Source organism: Venturia canescens, chromosome 11 (assembly GCF_019457755.1).
Source record: "Venturia canescens isolate UGA chromosome 11, ASM1945775v1, whole genome shotgun sequence".
In the NCBI taxonomy this organism is placed as follows: domain Eukaryota; kingdom Metazoa; phylum Arthropoda; class Insecta; order Hymenoptera; family Ichneumonidae; genus Venturia; species Venturia canescens.
Genome location: NC_057431.1, coordinates 6,129,131 through 6,145,856, shown reverse-complemented (window position 1 = coordinate 6,145,856; position 16,726 = coordinate 6,129,131). Strand labels below are relative to the sequence as shown.

At 40.4% G+C, this 16,726-nt stretch overlaps 1 protein-coding gene across 2 annotated transcripts in view; it reads left to right on the top strand.

Annotated features, from left to right (window-relative positions):
- LOC122418047 (uncharacterized) overlaps window positions 1–16,726 on the top strand; it is an 85,069-nt gene that overhangs the window by 47,721 nt on the left and 20,622 nt on the right. For both annotated transcript variants that reach the window (XM_043432049.1, XM_043432048.1), the window contains 2 exons: window positions 6,880–6,992; window positions 15,890–16,003. In XM_043432049.1, the coding sequence (XP_043287984.1) occupies window positions 6,880–6,992; window positions 15,890–16,003 (227 nt within the window). The remainder of the gene's footprint in view (window positions 1–6,879; window positions 6,993–15,889; window positions 16,004–16,726) is intronic.

The following is a 16,726-nucleotide window of genomic DNA, read 5'->3' as shown; positions in this document are numbered from 1 at the left end:
ATCAGGAGCGGATTCGTTCACTGCATGGATATTTTCCCGGGGCTTTGAAACCTCCCGGAAAATCGATCGCGAGCTTTCCCCTTAAAAAAGCTCCGCGGCCACAGTCGTCGCAACATCGGGATTTTCATCGACCGGAAGTCCTCCACGTAACTATAGCGTTGGGAACGCGAACCGGAACGGAGGGCTGGGGGTGCTTCGGGATCGAGGGACCCGAAATCATGACCGGAACGCTCCCAATCGGCGCGCACTCTCTCGGACTCGTTTTTCCCAGGGAAATCCGCGAGCCGGAAGTGACGCGAGCAGCCAACGAGACTCGCGTTTCTAGTTACCATCCGCACACGCGAACATTGTTGGAATATCGATTTTCCGGGGAGTTGAACACTCGAGGCGGAGCGTGGCGGAAGCTCTCCTCGACCCTCCCAGCCCCTGCTGGCTCGCTCTCTTTTCGAAGGCGCTACAAAAGTATGCAAGCCGCAAAAGTCAAGTGCGATCCATCCGCCGAGCGGAAGGACTCCTGCCTCCGCGATGCTAATGGCTTTCCGTTTATTCTCTGAGCGCCCACATTTCAGCAGCGCCGATGAGAAGCTTGCCGGGTTGATGAAAACCGAGAGGAACGCAGGCGGGCTTCGAGCGGCCAAAAACGGAGCGGCAGATGCGCCGATGAATCGGCGAATATTGGAAGCTCGCAAGAGGTTCCTCGGAGTCCGAAGAACCGCTTCGTCGCAGCTTTAACTCTCTCGACTTCCGCTGCCCTGGCCCTCGATCCGCTTCCTCCTGCCGAAGCTTTTTTCGCACTCGACCCACTCGAAGGACGAGCTCTCTCGACCCTCTATGAAATCGGAGCCAGCAAAACTACCCGCAGCTTCGCTGCATCCCAGAAGCGAAAGATCCCCAGGTAAAAACGCGACGGCGGGATCACGAGCCACCGGAAACTTGGTGCCGGCTCGCTTAATTGAGACACCCGAGACCCTGCACGGAGAACAACTCCGGGCTGATGAACGCGGACGAAAGTTAAGGGGAGTCTCTCAAGAAACCGGAGAGAGACTGAAAGATTTATTGATTGAGTTTATTGAGCCAAGCATGAGTTAAAACACAGCGACAATAGAGGAGTTGGCAAGAAAACAGAAAAAAAAATGCTGAAAATTGAATTTTGCAAATAGCTTCCTCAAGATGCTCAAGATATTTTTCATTTTGGCTTCTTCATAGAGGAAGCATCAAGCATTGTTCTAAAAGCTTCAGAAAGCAATTTGTTATTTTTAATTTTTTTTAAATAAAGTTTTAACTTATTTATCGATTTTTAACTTTTACTATTGGAATATGAGCAAAAATAATCCATCAGCATAATAATAAAACTTGATATTAAACAATACACATGAGAGCGTGCTCGCAGTCCTATAAGTTTGTTTATATAACGAATATACAGATCAAGAAAGAGGTCGACACGAGGCCCTTTGTCGTTAGAGTCAGAGTCACTTTTTCGACCACTGCAACGCTCAGTTAATCGATAGATCTCCTAGAGTAAAGTTCATTGAATAAAATATATAATTGCTCTGCTTAAACTTTGTGCCATTTATTTCGAAGCCTGCTTCCATAATCCAATATTTACTAATTAATTTTCAAAAATTAATGCGGATTTTTCGAAAAACTCATAATTTCGTAAAATTCCAAAGATCATAAAATTTAAACCGCTCAACCGATATTTCCCAAATTCGATACCAACCTTCCTATTATGATAATCTATTTATAAATAAAAAATTAGTAATAAATCATTAAATTTCCGAAAGTTAGAGCGTCGACACCCTTTTTTTAAATATTTCAAAACGTCGTAGGATTCGTATTTTTTTTCAAATTCTCACAAAATTATCAGAGAATGAAGAGCTTGTTCAGATTAACATCTATGCAAAACGGTAGCCCTGTATCTCAAATCGTTTTCGAGTTATAAGCGTTTGAATTTTACAGTGCCATAACACACACACACACACACACACATACACACATCCGAACATTTTTTCTAGATATGATTTTTCGATGTTTTTGAACACTTTGAGCACATTGACATTGAAAACTGGAAGAAGAAAATGTTCATCGTCACATAGCTTCCTTTATGAGGAAGCAAAATGACAGAAGAAACGCAACGTGAAAAAGAAATAAAATAAGATATTACATATGAAATATAAAAAGTAACGTATAACAAATAAACATAAAATATGAAATCGCAAGGAACAAGGATTATAATGACAGAAAGCCTTAAAGATAAAAAGTAGTAGATTGGATAATTGATAAATATATAAATACAAATAAAAAATAATATAATAGAAATAAAAAATAAATAATAATAATAATAAGTAACAATAGTAATGATAGTAAAAATAAAATTAAGCATGGTGTACAATGATAAGAACGCAGTAAAAATTATAACTTGTGAATAAAGTAATAATGCATGAGGGGGACAGGGATGGTAACGAGAGAAAAAAAATGAAAAAGAGAAAGAGAGAGCGATTTTTTTTTATTTCATAAGATGTATTTGCCTCGGTATCGACTTTTATGTAACTAAGCCATTTGCAATGAAAACTTAACAATGTAAAGAAAATTACCACGAATCATAAAAAAATAAAGGTAACGTGAAATGAAAATAAACCAACATAAGTAGAAATAAAATATGCGTAACAGGAGCAGGTAAAACAAGTCGTAGGGAATCGTACAAAATCGAAAATCATACAATCGTACAGTCCATACTAAATCGACCAAACTCTTAACAACAATCAAAATACAATTAAGGGTAAAATAATACTAAATCATAAATAATAAATTTGGTAACACTCGAGTTCATGTTTCATACACTTACGTAATAACACAACCCCAAGTGCAGCTGCACCTTAAAATATAATTAAATACATAGAACAAATAACTTCGAGAAAGAGAGAAAGATAATTTTATTTAGCTTTTAGCTATAAAATTAAAATTACATTCATCTTCATTTCTTACAAAAAACATTGTCTTCGATCGCTCATTTTATCTTATCTTTCATCCGATTATTTTGCCCACATTATCGGTCATTTCTCAAAGCCTTTCAGCGTGGCTTCTTCTTTCACCGCAATCGATTATTAATTCATTATTTTTTATTATTTTTATCAATTTTTTAATTATTTTCTTATTATTCATTTTAATTTAAATAACTTAATTTAATCAATTTAATTATAATTATAATTTAATTAATTTAATTAACTGAAAAATTGTACTATTTGTTAATTTTTGCATTATCGTTTCGTTAATCTTTGCATCGTTTAGATTCTTTTCCTGACCTCTCCTGTTGTATCTATCACTTGCTCCATTATATTCTCTCGTATCTGCTAAATATTCAGGACTCAATTTCTTTGAATTTTATAAATTAAGGATATATTGCACAGGCGATACAATGTTGCCATGCTAAACCATGCTAAAAACATAAAAAAATTCAAAATGATCAGAATTTTATAAAATTTGGTGAACATATTCTTTAGTGCCAAATTTGACAATACAAATTTTTTAAGATTTTTCTTCTGTACAGTTATCGAGTAATTGATCACTAAAGTTCACGTGTATAAACATAGCGTTTCCGGGCATAAGAAATCTGCTTTAATGCGTAATTACTTGATAACTAAACAGAAGAAAATTTTGAAAAAATTTGAGTTTTCGCACTTGATGTTGAAGAACATTATCACCAAATTTGATCAATTTCTAATTATTTCGACTTTTGTATCATTCACCCTTAAGACACAACCGTTAACGTGCAGCCTCTGTCCAGTCGTCATGAAATGAAAAACTTCCAGGATCCCTCTTATCCCGGTGAACGTTTTCGCTAATAAAATTATTCCCATTTCTCTATTTTGAATTTTTTAAATCGCCTCCATGCATTCTTCATTGTAGCTCAACGTAACGGTCCCACAGTTGTTAAAATGCGGTTGAATTGTCGCTTTGTACACGGTTTTTCTTGGACGTACCGAAACGTTTATTTTCAAAGGAAAAAAGAGAGGAGAGAGAGAGAGAGAAATGAAGAAATTGAAAGAGACAGAGACGAGGCTGGATGAGGTGCGCCTAGACGAGGCTGCCAGGCGAGCAGGAGAACGACGAGAAGTTGCTCTCAGCGTGCTAGGACGTTACATGAGACTGGAAGACTAATTGAGCGAGGGGGTGAAGCAATAAGGGATGAGGTTTGTAAGAAAGATGAGCGGAGAGGCAGGAGGCTGGGGATTGGGACGAGCACCGAAGTTCAGCCCCCGCGGATTTTCACCGAGTCCCAGGAACACCGTGAACGTCTCCGCCCAAGGAAAAAGGGAGCGAGGGAGCGCCGGAGGGTCTCGCGCGAGACCCAGCAAAGTGCGCCTGAAGTCGAGGGGGGCCGAGCTAATGTACCTGCGAGACTTGTAATTACCTCGTGACTGTTGCTAATCGAGTATTCTCGAATGTACGAACCCCGGGCATCGACGACTTCTCGGGCGCGTTTGCGTCATCGTCGAAGCGACTCCGACTCACTCGCGGCTCGAAACCAACTTGAGGCAGCACTTTTCCATCAGTTTACGTGCGTTTCAACTCTCTCTCTCGGGGCGCATCTCTATTCGTATTTTGGGGGCTAAATTTAAGTGGAATTTCGAAATAACCGACTCGGTTTAACGTCCTTGCAACTCTCAATTTTTATAATCCAACTCGCAGTCTCGTTCCCGGTGCAGCTCGTCGCAGGGATGGAGTTTCGAGCGTGGGAATCGAGATGATGTGAATTCGAGATTGGCAACTCGATTGACATTTTTTTTAATTTTCTTCAATCGGGAAAAAAATTAGAAAAAATTATTTTAAAGAAAACCTGTTTTTATAAAAGATAGCAATAGAAATTAATTAAAATAATTTTTACACATTATTTATTAGTATTTAAACTTTGTGAAAAAATTTATTTCATTTTTTTCAAAAATTACGACATAAAAAATCACGTTTTTTGAAGCACTACGAAACAAAAGTTGCTCCACGGCCTGCATCATTTCTTCTCGAAATTTTGATGGATCCGCAAAACGTAAAAAAATTCGTGTTAAATAAAGTTGTAGTTTTAGTCTGTCGAGTCGGATTTTTGAAATTCGAAAATCTAGCAATTTACCGCAGTTTTAAAAAGTGCGCATTTTCGGTCGCAAATGTCACACTTTAATTGTTCACAACATTTTTTAATCACGATATGGAGAATCCGACTTGACGGACTCCGGAGAAAACAATTTCGAATATTTTTAAAAAAAGTATCAAACCCATTAAAAACTGTACGAGTTATCATGCAGAGCGTGCCAGAAAAAGTAGTTTTGAGAAAAACGCATTTAGAGTTTAGGGCTCTCGTTTTCTAAAACAACTTTCGATCAATAGTCAATTTTTACAATCAACTTCCACAAAAATGCGCCCAAAATTATTGATAATAATAATCTGTAAAAAAAAATCGATTTTTCGAAAGTTCCGGAGGTGTGTCTAAGGCCTTAAAAAATTCGACAAAAAACAATTAAAATTTACGAATTTCTCGAAAACCGAAGTGAGTTTTTCAACGAAATGAAAGTCACGATTTTTCATTCAGATTTCACGTTCAATCGAATAAAAACAAAAATTAGTCTCTTTTCGAGTAATCAAATGAAAGAATTTCCATGGAAATGGAATGGAAAATCCTCATCGAAAAAAAAAACTGAAAATCTTTCATTAAAATACAATGAAATAAGAATTTAAAAAAAAAAAATAAAAAAATAAAAAAATAATCGAATTTTTTTTTCCCTTCAATTTACTTCGGGAGTCCCCAGAAACCGTTAGAACGCGAAAAAAAGCGAGTTCGTGATGCAGAAAGCTACTTTATGGCACGAGAGCGAGGAGGAAGAGACTTTGACCGAATCGCGTTAATGCGACTGTGGAATCTACGAGTCAGGGATGAAAAAAAGGAGAGAGAGAAAGAGAAAGTCGCCCGTCTCGATTGGATATCGAGAGAACACTCGTCCCGGTAATCTCCGGCTCTCATCACTCATCCATTCTTCGATTCGAGAGTAAAAAAGTCTTTTTCTCCTTGCTTCGATTGTCATAGCTCGAATGAAAAATCTATTTTTCTCTCCCTCTCGGTTTCTCTCCGTCTCTGAGGATAAAACCAAGCCCATTATTAACGTCGATCGTTAGCGATTCTTTGCGACGATTCATTCGGCCGTCAGTAGCACAAAGGCAAGCTCGCCAATCCGCCTCCCTCCGGCCCTCCGTTTCGGGGCTCCAGGAGCCTTTGAAGCCTCCGAATTCCTCGGGATCGGACCAATCCGAGTGTCCCCAGGGTGCAATTTTTTCGTCGCTCTTTCCCACTGACTTTCAGGCTCGATTCGCTTCCGAAAACTCCCAAGAAATCGAGGAAGGCTTTCGACACTCGAACGTCGTCGGAGCGCGTGTACGCGCCCATATTTGAGCCTCCGGATCCATTATGCAACTGACAGATGTGCTCAGAGGACCGCCGCATGTTTTCAGCCCTTTGAACCCCGGCCCCGGTGACACTTGCGCTTCGAATTGCCTCGAATATTCGAAGCTGCTCGAGCGCCGATTCCCATTCGAAAGAAGCACCTCCGGCGAACAGAGAGCTAGGTCGGAAAACGTTTTCTGCTTCGACACGCTCTCGAGCTGTCAAAACTCTTGCTCCTCGCGCTGAAACGACCTTTCAAGCCATTTTTTCATACTCGGATTACTAAAAACCCAAATTTTTGAATCTTCACAAAAATCTGACGTCTTACAATCCGTCAGAAATAAATCGATTGGATATTTGCAGGCTGAAAAGTTCGCCAGATCCGGGAGTGTAATAAAAATCTTCGACTCTCCGGGGGAGCTTATTTACAGTGATTTTCAATTGGCGTGTTGCAGAACCTCCGGACTCAAGACGGGGAACGATGTGAGAGAGTCGTCCGGCGAAGAGCCGAAGCGGAGCGAGGGTCGTCTCGACGAAATCACGAACACTTGGAAGGACGTTAAGCGGGGTAAGGATGCGGTGCGAGTCTCTCGATCCGAGGGTAAATTCCATCCCCGGAATTTCCTTTCGTCATTTTATTTCCGCGCGAATTGCAACATTTCTGGCTTCGTAGCTTACCGCGAAATTCATCAAAATCCGCGTGAATAACGAGACTCGACGAAATGAATTTCGCTGTGGAAGCGAGTCGCCCTAATCAAAGGGGGGGCGTCAAAGAACGAGATTCCTCGGGGGTTTGGATGGGGAATGAAAGTTTTTTTCATTTGTATAAAATGGAAGGCTTATCAATCACGTGTCGGGGCGAAATGAAGCTCGAGGGTCCGAAAGAGACACAAAAGGATTCGAAAGAAAAAGCTGAGTAAGTATAAAACGGCTGTGCTGGATGAAAAGGGGGGAGAGAAGAGAGAAAAAATAAAATAAAAGCGAAGGGAAAATTCTTTTCGCGAATCCACCGCGGCGAGAGTCGTTCTACCGAAGACAAAGCAACTTTGATCGCCCTGTGAAGAGTGGCGAGGTACAGAAGGGGAGAAAAAACGGTGGACGAGGATCGCCCCGGTCGATCCTCAACCGCAGACGAGAGTCCGTGATGAAAGTGGCGAGAGTCGAAAGGCTTGTCGCCCCAAATATGACGCTCCTTTCGCAGGGTGAACAAACATGTCGAGGCGGGGGACGAAAAAAATGCGAACTGAAGTGCAACAGGCCGGATATTTTAATGGAAAATTCCTGGAGTCGTCGATCGAGCCGGAAGAAATAAAAAAATGGAAAAATGGTGCTGCAGAGAAAAATGAAAAAATCTCGTCCTGTACGAAGTAACGAGAGGAAAAAAGCTGATCGAGAGCTCGAAAATCCTTCGCCCTGTAAACCCTCGGTAAATTCTTCGAGGATCTGCTTAGCGCTCGGGGGATAAATTGAAGGACTTGTGGAGAGCGAACTTGACGCTACTTCAGACTTCGAATATTTAAAAAACTTGCACTTTTTCCTGACCGCGAAGTTTCGAAATTCAGGCTCTTTATCATTTTTCTTCATCGAACTTTTCTGCTGCCTCGGTCACTGGTTTTTTTTTACTTACCAAGAGAAGTCACTTCAACGCGAAATGAAATGGCGAGAAAGGGACAGAAGTGGAGAGACGATGACCACGATGATGATAAATAAATTTAAATAATTTTAAATATTGAAAAAACTCAAGTGTCCACTAATTAACCTCAATCCAGCAAAAAAATACTCATGCTAATACCGAGGTAATGAGGCAATGAGGTTAAGCTTTTCCAATGTTGCATAGCACACGCACACACACATGCACACACACAATTAAGGCGATCATCGGGCTTTAAAGTAGCTCGAAATGAAGGTAAAGTCTAATTTCAAGCCTTAAAGTAGGTAAACCTCAAGCTCATGTAAATGTGAATTCAAATTCACATTTCGAAGAGAAACGTGAGAAAACGTAAGGGAGAATATACTTGTGGTAGAAAAATGAAAAAATAATGAATCGAGAGAAAAATATAAAAAAAAAACTCGAAGATATAAAAAAATTGAGGGGCCAAATCAAGGCGAAAGATGAAGCTTTCTCCACTCTTGCTCTCAAACACCTAAAAATCTACCGGAACCCTTGAAATAAAAAAAAAAACAAATTTTTTTAATCTCGGGACAAAGCCCATCAAAAATTAGTGAAGTTTTTCTTCATCACTGCAATTTCGATCGAACGCACCTCGACAGCTTCTTTTGAAAATATATCAGTTAAAAATAAAAATTAGGAATTCCCTTAGAAATTCTCCCCTTTGCAATATTGTTTTTCAAAATTTCTCCACTTTCTTCCTTTCCCCAATGTTTTTTGTTCTTTTTTTTTCAATTTTTCAAGTACTCCCATTTTTATTCCTTTTTTCCAAAAAATCAAGCGAATTCAGTGCGATTGAAATCGAGAGAGCGAGAGAGAGAGAGAGAGAGAAAGCGAAACGGAGGAGCGAATCGGCACGACAGTTTGAGCGATAACGAGGCATAAAAGCGTGAGATTAAAAGCCGATTAATGACGCTCGTGGTTTGATCTCGATGACTATTCTCGCTCGAGTCGAGAGCATCGGAGGCTCGATTGCAGCACGCTGGGGGAGGGGGGGGGGGGTCGATAGCGAGATGTAAAATCCATGTTCCTCGATCCAGTGGTTTTAGGAGCATCGGAAAAGTCCCTTCGATTTGTGGCATCGTATCGAGCTATCAAAGTTTGAGTTTCCGTTCGGTTGATCACGGAGGAGCGAGTTTGCGAGCGCGCTAGCTGCCAGGGAGGGGTGAGCATCTGTCCACGATAAAGAGGGGCGGGGTGCGAGTAATTGGGCCGGTTGTTGCAGCTGCGCTAATGAAGCAGCTCGCGCAGGTTAATTAATTAATGGAAATTCGCGGGCGGGTGTACACGCACCAGGAAGTTGGCAGATGAATAATGGAGGGCGCGGGAAGCTATGAATTCGAAGGGAAATTGGGGCGGGAGCGATTTTTCACGAGGCGCGCGAAAATAAAAGGGGCGGGAAAAAAAAGGTGTCAAGGCCGCCGAGAAAGACACGCTCGAGAATTGGAAATTCTGCGTGGATTGCCCTCCCCGAGATTCGCGTCCCCCCGATTTGCCTTGTTTTAATCCCCCCGGCCCCGGGGCCGATAAACACCGCGGAGAGAAACGAAGCGCTCGGGACTGCGGGACGCGCATATACGCGCGCGTGTGTACATTATTACGCGGAACCGTGCTCCGGGCCAGGAGCAGCCTGCGGTCGTGAAAATTTAATTAAAACACGTCCGACCTCCAAAGCCCGATGGAAACGAGCTCCGCGCGAACATATGCGTGCACCTGAAAGTATGAACACAACGCAAACCCCGCTGCGAGCGCCAGCGAGATCACCGCGGCCTCGGGAATCCTTTGAAAAACGTACTCGCGAGTTAACACCACTCCGCAGGAAACACACCGCGCAGATACACCCTCCCGCTGTGCTTTTTCTTATCCTCCCATTCTACGGACACTTTTATTTCGAGCTTTTGCCCCTCGAGGTCCCCCTTAATCTTGGACGCTTTGCGCTAATTTTTTTCCCGCCGACTTTATAAAAGGACCTTTTTTTTCCGAGTAAGCATTCACAAAGAGCACCCGCGGAGATGCAGCGAAGGGAATTTTTGAATAGAAGCCAGAATTTTCATTTGAAAAGTATAAGTGAAAAAAAAAAAAAAAAAAAAAAAAAAAACATGCGCATTTTCTTTCATTCGTGATGACAAAAATTCTGTTGAAACTCGGTAAGAAATTTTTTTATTAAACTTGTAAATATTTTATTACAATCGCTACTATTTTAGAGAGTGAAATTCCGTCGTCAACTGAATAACGCTCAAATAACTTTGATTTTTAATCAATTTTTTCGAATAATCACAACTTTGAAGGGATTATAGAAATTATTAAAAAATTTTACGTTCAATAATGATCGAATATTCGTTGAAAGGAAATTTCATGAAAATTATCAGTGAGAATGAATTTATTAAAAAAAAAATATATTCCTTGGAAAAAAGTAAATGATTAAGGTGCCTGAGAAAAGTTCGGTTTGGAGTAGCATGAAGGAACGAAAGGAGCGTTTCGATCGAAAGCAGTGTGAAATAATGGGCAGTACTGGCGTGTATGTTAGGTCAATAAGGAGCCTGGGAATGATTACTCCACTGGAGTGGGGAACAACCGGTCAGCAGAATCGGAGCGGTGTGGCCCAGCTCTGTTGTACTCGATATAAAATATGCATGCATTTCGGCTTGTATATACAGATATTTACAGCGACAATAGAAGCGACGGGAGAGAGAGAGAGTTTTGGCTCGTCCGTTTTAGCAGGGCAATAGGGAGGCGTACAACGCTCGAATTCCCGAAGGGATCCCGCAAGCGTCCCATAAATATGTATGCTGAGAGCGGTTTCTACCCGTTTTCCGGATATAGGAAAGCATCGTGGCTGCACGTTCAAACATCTCGTGCTTCGTGCGTGCTCCATCTCATACACTAACGTGCGCAGCTCTCTTCGCTCCCCCCCCCCCCCCTCCCTTTGTCATTTCACTATTTGTCTCTCCCCTCTCTCTCTCTCTCTCTCTCTCTCTCTCTCTCTCTCTCTCTCTCTCTCTCTCTCTGAGAGAGAGAGAGTTTAGTTTAAGGCTTGTATTTGTAATTTTTATTGCCTAAAAGTTTTTACTAAGGCATAATAAATATCATCATCATCTCTCTCTCTCTCTCTCTCTCTCTCTCTCTCTCTCTCTCTCTCTCTCTCTCTCTCTCTCTCTCTGCAGTACTCAGCGTCCGTGAGACATTTTTATGCGTTGAGGTGTGAGCTCATTACACTGTATTTTATTTCATTTAATTGTAAGTTTATATAAGTTCAAAAATATGTTTATATAATTTTAAATAAGTTATAATGTTATTAAATAAGTTGATATAATTTCATATATTTGTATCATTTGTATTACGGAAGAGGCGGTTTATACTTCGTGTTCCATACTTATTACTGCACCAATTTATTATACGTGTGTATTTCTTATGATGTATTAGTCGGATGGAGATTTGACTCGCCATCCTTTTATTTTACTCTCATTTCTTCACATATTCCTGAATTGTTGTTTTATTATGATCTTGTATATGGCTTCATTACCTAAAAGTAGACACTAAGGCAAATACACAAATCAAATCAAACCTCTCTCTCTCTCTCTCTCTCTCTCTCTCCCTCTTAAAGGATTGTACTTATACTAATTCCATTGTTCTTCTTTTTCCATATAATTTTGCTTGACTCCACTGGACATAATATAATACTATAATAATAATAATAATAATAATCTGAATAATTATTATGATAAGATAATAACTATAATAATATCAATAAAAACGTTATAATTTTTTATGTACAAATGTAACAGGCATAACTTAGCAAGTGCTTGATTGTATTATGCATTAGACAGTCTTCTCCTCTTGCTTTATAGTCACTATGTTAAGCTTCATTGATTGTGATTGATTAGTGGATAAGGAATGATACTAATTACATATATTCTGTACTCGCTCATTGCCTAGAAGTGTAAACTAAGGCGATAGTAATAAATATATTAATATCAATATATCTTGTAGTTCGGCCGTTCTATGACTAGTCAATTTTGCAACTACTCTGTGTTGATTAGTTTCAAGTCTAAATTATAATAAAATTAATAAACACTCTCACACTGAGAAAAATCCCCACAAAGCTGTAAAAACAGGGCATTTGTGCTCCGGTATTAAAAAAGTCAAAATGCAAATAACCCAAAAAGCAAAGTACAAATGTATTTTCACCTCTAATTTAAAGTTTAATCTTTATTCGTAATCGTAAGCTCGAGGTAATATAAAGCAAAATATTTGAAACATTGAAAAATGTGGTAAAACCTCATAATGTAAAGTATGCTATATAAATAATATTTGGCAGTTTGTAATAGGCTAAACGCCTCAATGCAAATAAACTCATTATCGTTATCTCTATCACTTACATCGAGAATATTTTTGTCACAATAATGTAACAAAATGCTTTTAAAATATCACAAAAGATGGAATTTACCCTTCAACTTGACTAGTTAATGATCGAGTCTGTACCGCGATGACACTTTACATACACATAACCGAGGCAACATTTTTATTGTGCGAAAGAAAGTTTATATCGGTGTATTCATTAAGGAGGGTGGATCACGAAATTAACCCTAGAACGCATGACTGGGGTGTGAGCACACCCCACGCGAACTTCAAACTACGCTCCCGTCCTAACAAGCCACATTATCGACTGATTATCGACGGATTTTTTGATATATAAATTCAATTGAAATTAGTTTTATCGTACATCATTCTTTTCGTTATAAAAAAACGAAGAAAATGGTGTAGGATAAAGTCAGTTTAGCATCGTAGGACCGGATTTATAAGCAGAAAAAGATTGGGGTGCGTTCAAACCCCGGTCATGAGGTTGAGGGTATGAAAAAAGGCACATGAGGTGTAGGGTTAAAATAATGAGAATTTGATCAAATTTGGTGATAACATTCTTTGACATCGAGTATACACATACAATTTTTTTCCATTTTTTTTTTACCACGTGGTCATCGAATAATTGAGCGTTCAATCGAACTTATGAGATGTATAACTTTACATATGTAAACTGTATACTTACATACGTGAACTTTAGTGTTCAATTACTCGAGAGCTCTGTAGTAGAAAAATCTAAAAAAATGTTACATCGTCTTATATATTTTGAAAGAATAGATTTACCAAATTTTTTGAAATTCTTATCATTATGAAATTCTTAATATTTTTAACACTCTTTAGCATGGCAAAATTGTATCGTCGCGATCCAGCCTCCTTAATATTTTCGTATCTGCTTACTTTTACTGTAATTTTACCTTATTTTGTCTGTTACTTATTCTCGCATTGCTTTTCTCAAATCGATCTCGCCAGTTTTTTGGCTTTCGTATTCTCCTATTTTGCTCAACGGAACGTGTTCCGCTGCATAAATAAAATCAATCAATCTCTCTCTCTCTCTCTCTCTCTCTCCGAATCTCTCGTTTTCTCCCTCTTCCCCGAAAATATATCGTAAGCGAGCTTCGCTCAGAGGGGGCGCTCTTCGACACGATTTGGCCTGGCCGCTCGTATCATTGCGGAGGCAAAGCATGCACGGGACAACTCGGAACGATAATTATTCCGAAGCCGTTTCGTTGTCCGATCGATCGAAACTGGGCCACTGCCGCGACCATAGGAGCGAGTACACGCAGCGCACGAAACCGCCCTTCGCATTATTCGTATTCCGCCGGTCGCCGCATATTCAGCCCTCCAGACACACTGCCGTAGAACCGCTCTGCGGCGAGCCAGCTGGCCCAATTGCCGGAACGTGGACGGATCCGGCACCAACCGGTTTTACACCCTCTGGCCGAGCGGCCTGAGGATCAACTTTTAAACCGCAGAGAAATGACGCGGGCTGTGAGCCAAACTCATTTTATCCCTCGATGTACTCCCGAGCCGCGATCCACTTCGCTTGGAACTGGTGCCGGTGAAAAACCACTTGGATTCATGGACGAATTGACATCTTCGAGAAATCTGCTGGGACGAAGATAAAAGTTTGGTCGTCGAGCTGCGAGTTTAGCTCGCTCGACGAGCACTTCGTCGCTCGAATTATTTTTGGTTGGAGCATTCGAGGCGGCAAGTTTCTTCAATGGCCGCGCTTCAATTTCATGATTTTTTCCACAAAAACATTTTTTGTTCGATCAAAATTTTGAATTTTTTCGGTTAAAAATAAAATTTGATTTTCAGGAAATGTTTGTTTTTTTTTTCTGAAAAGAAATTTTTCAACTTGTTCGAATCTCGACGATTGAATGAACCGAGCGTCAATGCTTCGGACGATTCCCCGAGGGAATGAGTTCGTTAAAACGAAATTTAGTCGCCCCACGACCATACATTTTTTCAGCAGCAAACCGAAGCTTCCTTGGTTGCCCAATCGCTTGAATCAAAATTTCCGAATAATTTTCTTCCCCCCCTGAGGACCACTTGGCTGCCCTCGTCGCGAGCCATTTCGGTAGGGCGAGTCGAAATTTCATTGGATAAAAAAAACCATCCGCTTCGAGAGCGTATGAAAACGTAAGTCGCTGTGCAGGCCCGGCGATGCGATTGGGAGAATAAAGATGAAAGATTCGAAGCGTCGATCGTCAGTGTTGAATGATCCGAAATTTTGCGACGGCAACGACCTTTCCCGGGGGAATATCCGAGGCTACAACGTTTATGAGAGCGAAGATATGAGGCGCGTTGAAGATAAGGGCGAAAATAATCGGATGCACAGCGTCGTTCCGGCGGGCGTCGAGAGAAAAAGGGAGAAAAAACGCAGCGGGGATGAAGGCGAAAAGGAGAGGAAGACGGCGATAGAAGGGGAGAGAAAAGTTTACGAGAACACCGCCCATCGGTTCAACCATCCCGGAAGTAGGTCGAGCTTCGTACTTTTCTTCTCAGCTCGGATATATTCGCCTTCCGTGAGTGCGCTACTCGCCGTCATTTTTATCCCCGAAAGTAGGCTTAATAATTCTCGGAAATTTTGCTAATAAAGCTCAAACGAATGGGAAGAACGTCGGGCACCCGAAAACCTCTGGACTGAGGGACTAAAAGCTTCAAAATCGTTAGAAAAATCGATACCGAAATTGCTATGAGAATAAAAAAAAAAAAAAATTTTCAAATTGCTTCCTCAAGATGGTCAAGGTGCACGGCAAATTTTAATTTGCTGCATTTTTTTGTATACAAGGAAATAATGTATTGTCTCAACCTTCTTTTCTTTGTTTAAATTCATAAAAAAAAAAAAAACTAAATGACGAGCCATAAAAAAAAAACAATTTGGAACTTTCAATTTTCATCGTTTTTCTATTTACATTGAAATTAAATAATTCCGACAACTTTGCTGGAAAGTATAGAGGAAGTAAAAACTTATACACGATATCTTACAAAACTTTCAAAAATTCAAGCGGTTAGACGATTTTTTGAAAAACTCATATTTTCGTAAAATTCTAAAAATCATAAAATTTAAACCGCTCAACCGATATTCCCCAAATTCAATACCAACCTTCCTATTATGATAATCTATTTATAAAAAAAAAAATTATTAATTAACGGTTAATATCTCAAACCGTTTCCGAGTTATGAGCTTTTAATTTTGCAGTGCCATAACACACACGTTCGGACATTTTTTCTAGATATGATTTTTCGATGTTTTGGGACATTTTGAGCACAATGACATTGAAAACTGGAAAAAAAAAATGTTCACCATCACATAGCTTCCTCTATGAGGAAGCAAAATCGTCACAAAAATATTTTCGTTCAATTTGTTTTTATTTTAATTTTGATTTGAATAATTCGAGTCCTGACGTCACGTTTGTCGTTTCTGTTCGCAGCGCTGAGCCTGCTGTGCGTCAAGACTTTTTCGTCGAACGCAGCGATGCTGGAGGCGCCGCCGGGTAGTCGTGAGGACCTGGTGGAAGCAGCGAGAACCCCTTGCACGCCGACAGGTACATTTGCGAGAGTTTTTCGACGCCGGAGGAGAGCGTGAGTGAGAGGAGGCGGCAAGCTCGAGGATTTCGGAAGATCCGAAAAAAGCATCCCGAAATCCCGGCTCTTCGTGTCTCCCCCAATCTCCTTCGCGTCTTTCCCATTCATACACGCACTTGACGCGCAGCACACGAGCAGCATAGTAATAAACACGCCTGACAGCGGCACGTTCATTTTCACGTGCATCGTCTCAGGCCATCCCGCGACACGTGGAAATGCTTTCTGGGCCCATCGATCACGCAATTTTGGCTCCGTCACGTAACCGCGGAGTTCAGAATCTTTATCCACGAGCCATTCCATTCGGAAGGCTCCGAAGTCTCGCTCTCGCAAACGACCCAACAACTGCGACGAGTTCTTCGATCTTTTCCAGTGCATCTGAACACTTGAACTTTAATTCCTTACCAGCAAGAAAAATAAGGCCTCCGCAGCAGCTCAGCGAGGATTTCGTTGAATCGAATAAATTTTTTGAAAAATTAAAAACCTGCAAAAAATACAAAACTTCAATTCCCATTTAAAACTAAAACTTCGAACGAAGATAAATAAAAATTCTAAAACAAGATATAAAAATATATTAAAATCGTAAAAACCGAATCCATTTCGCAAAAAAAAACGCAAAAAAATTGTCTCCGCCCTCGAAATTTCAGCATTTTCCATTCTCCCCAAAGATCGCCAAAAAAAAACCA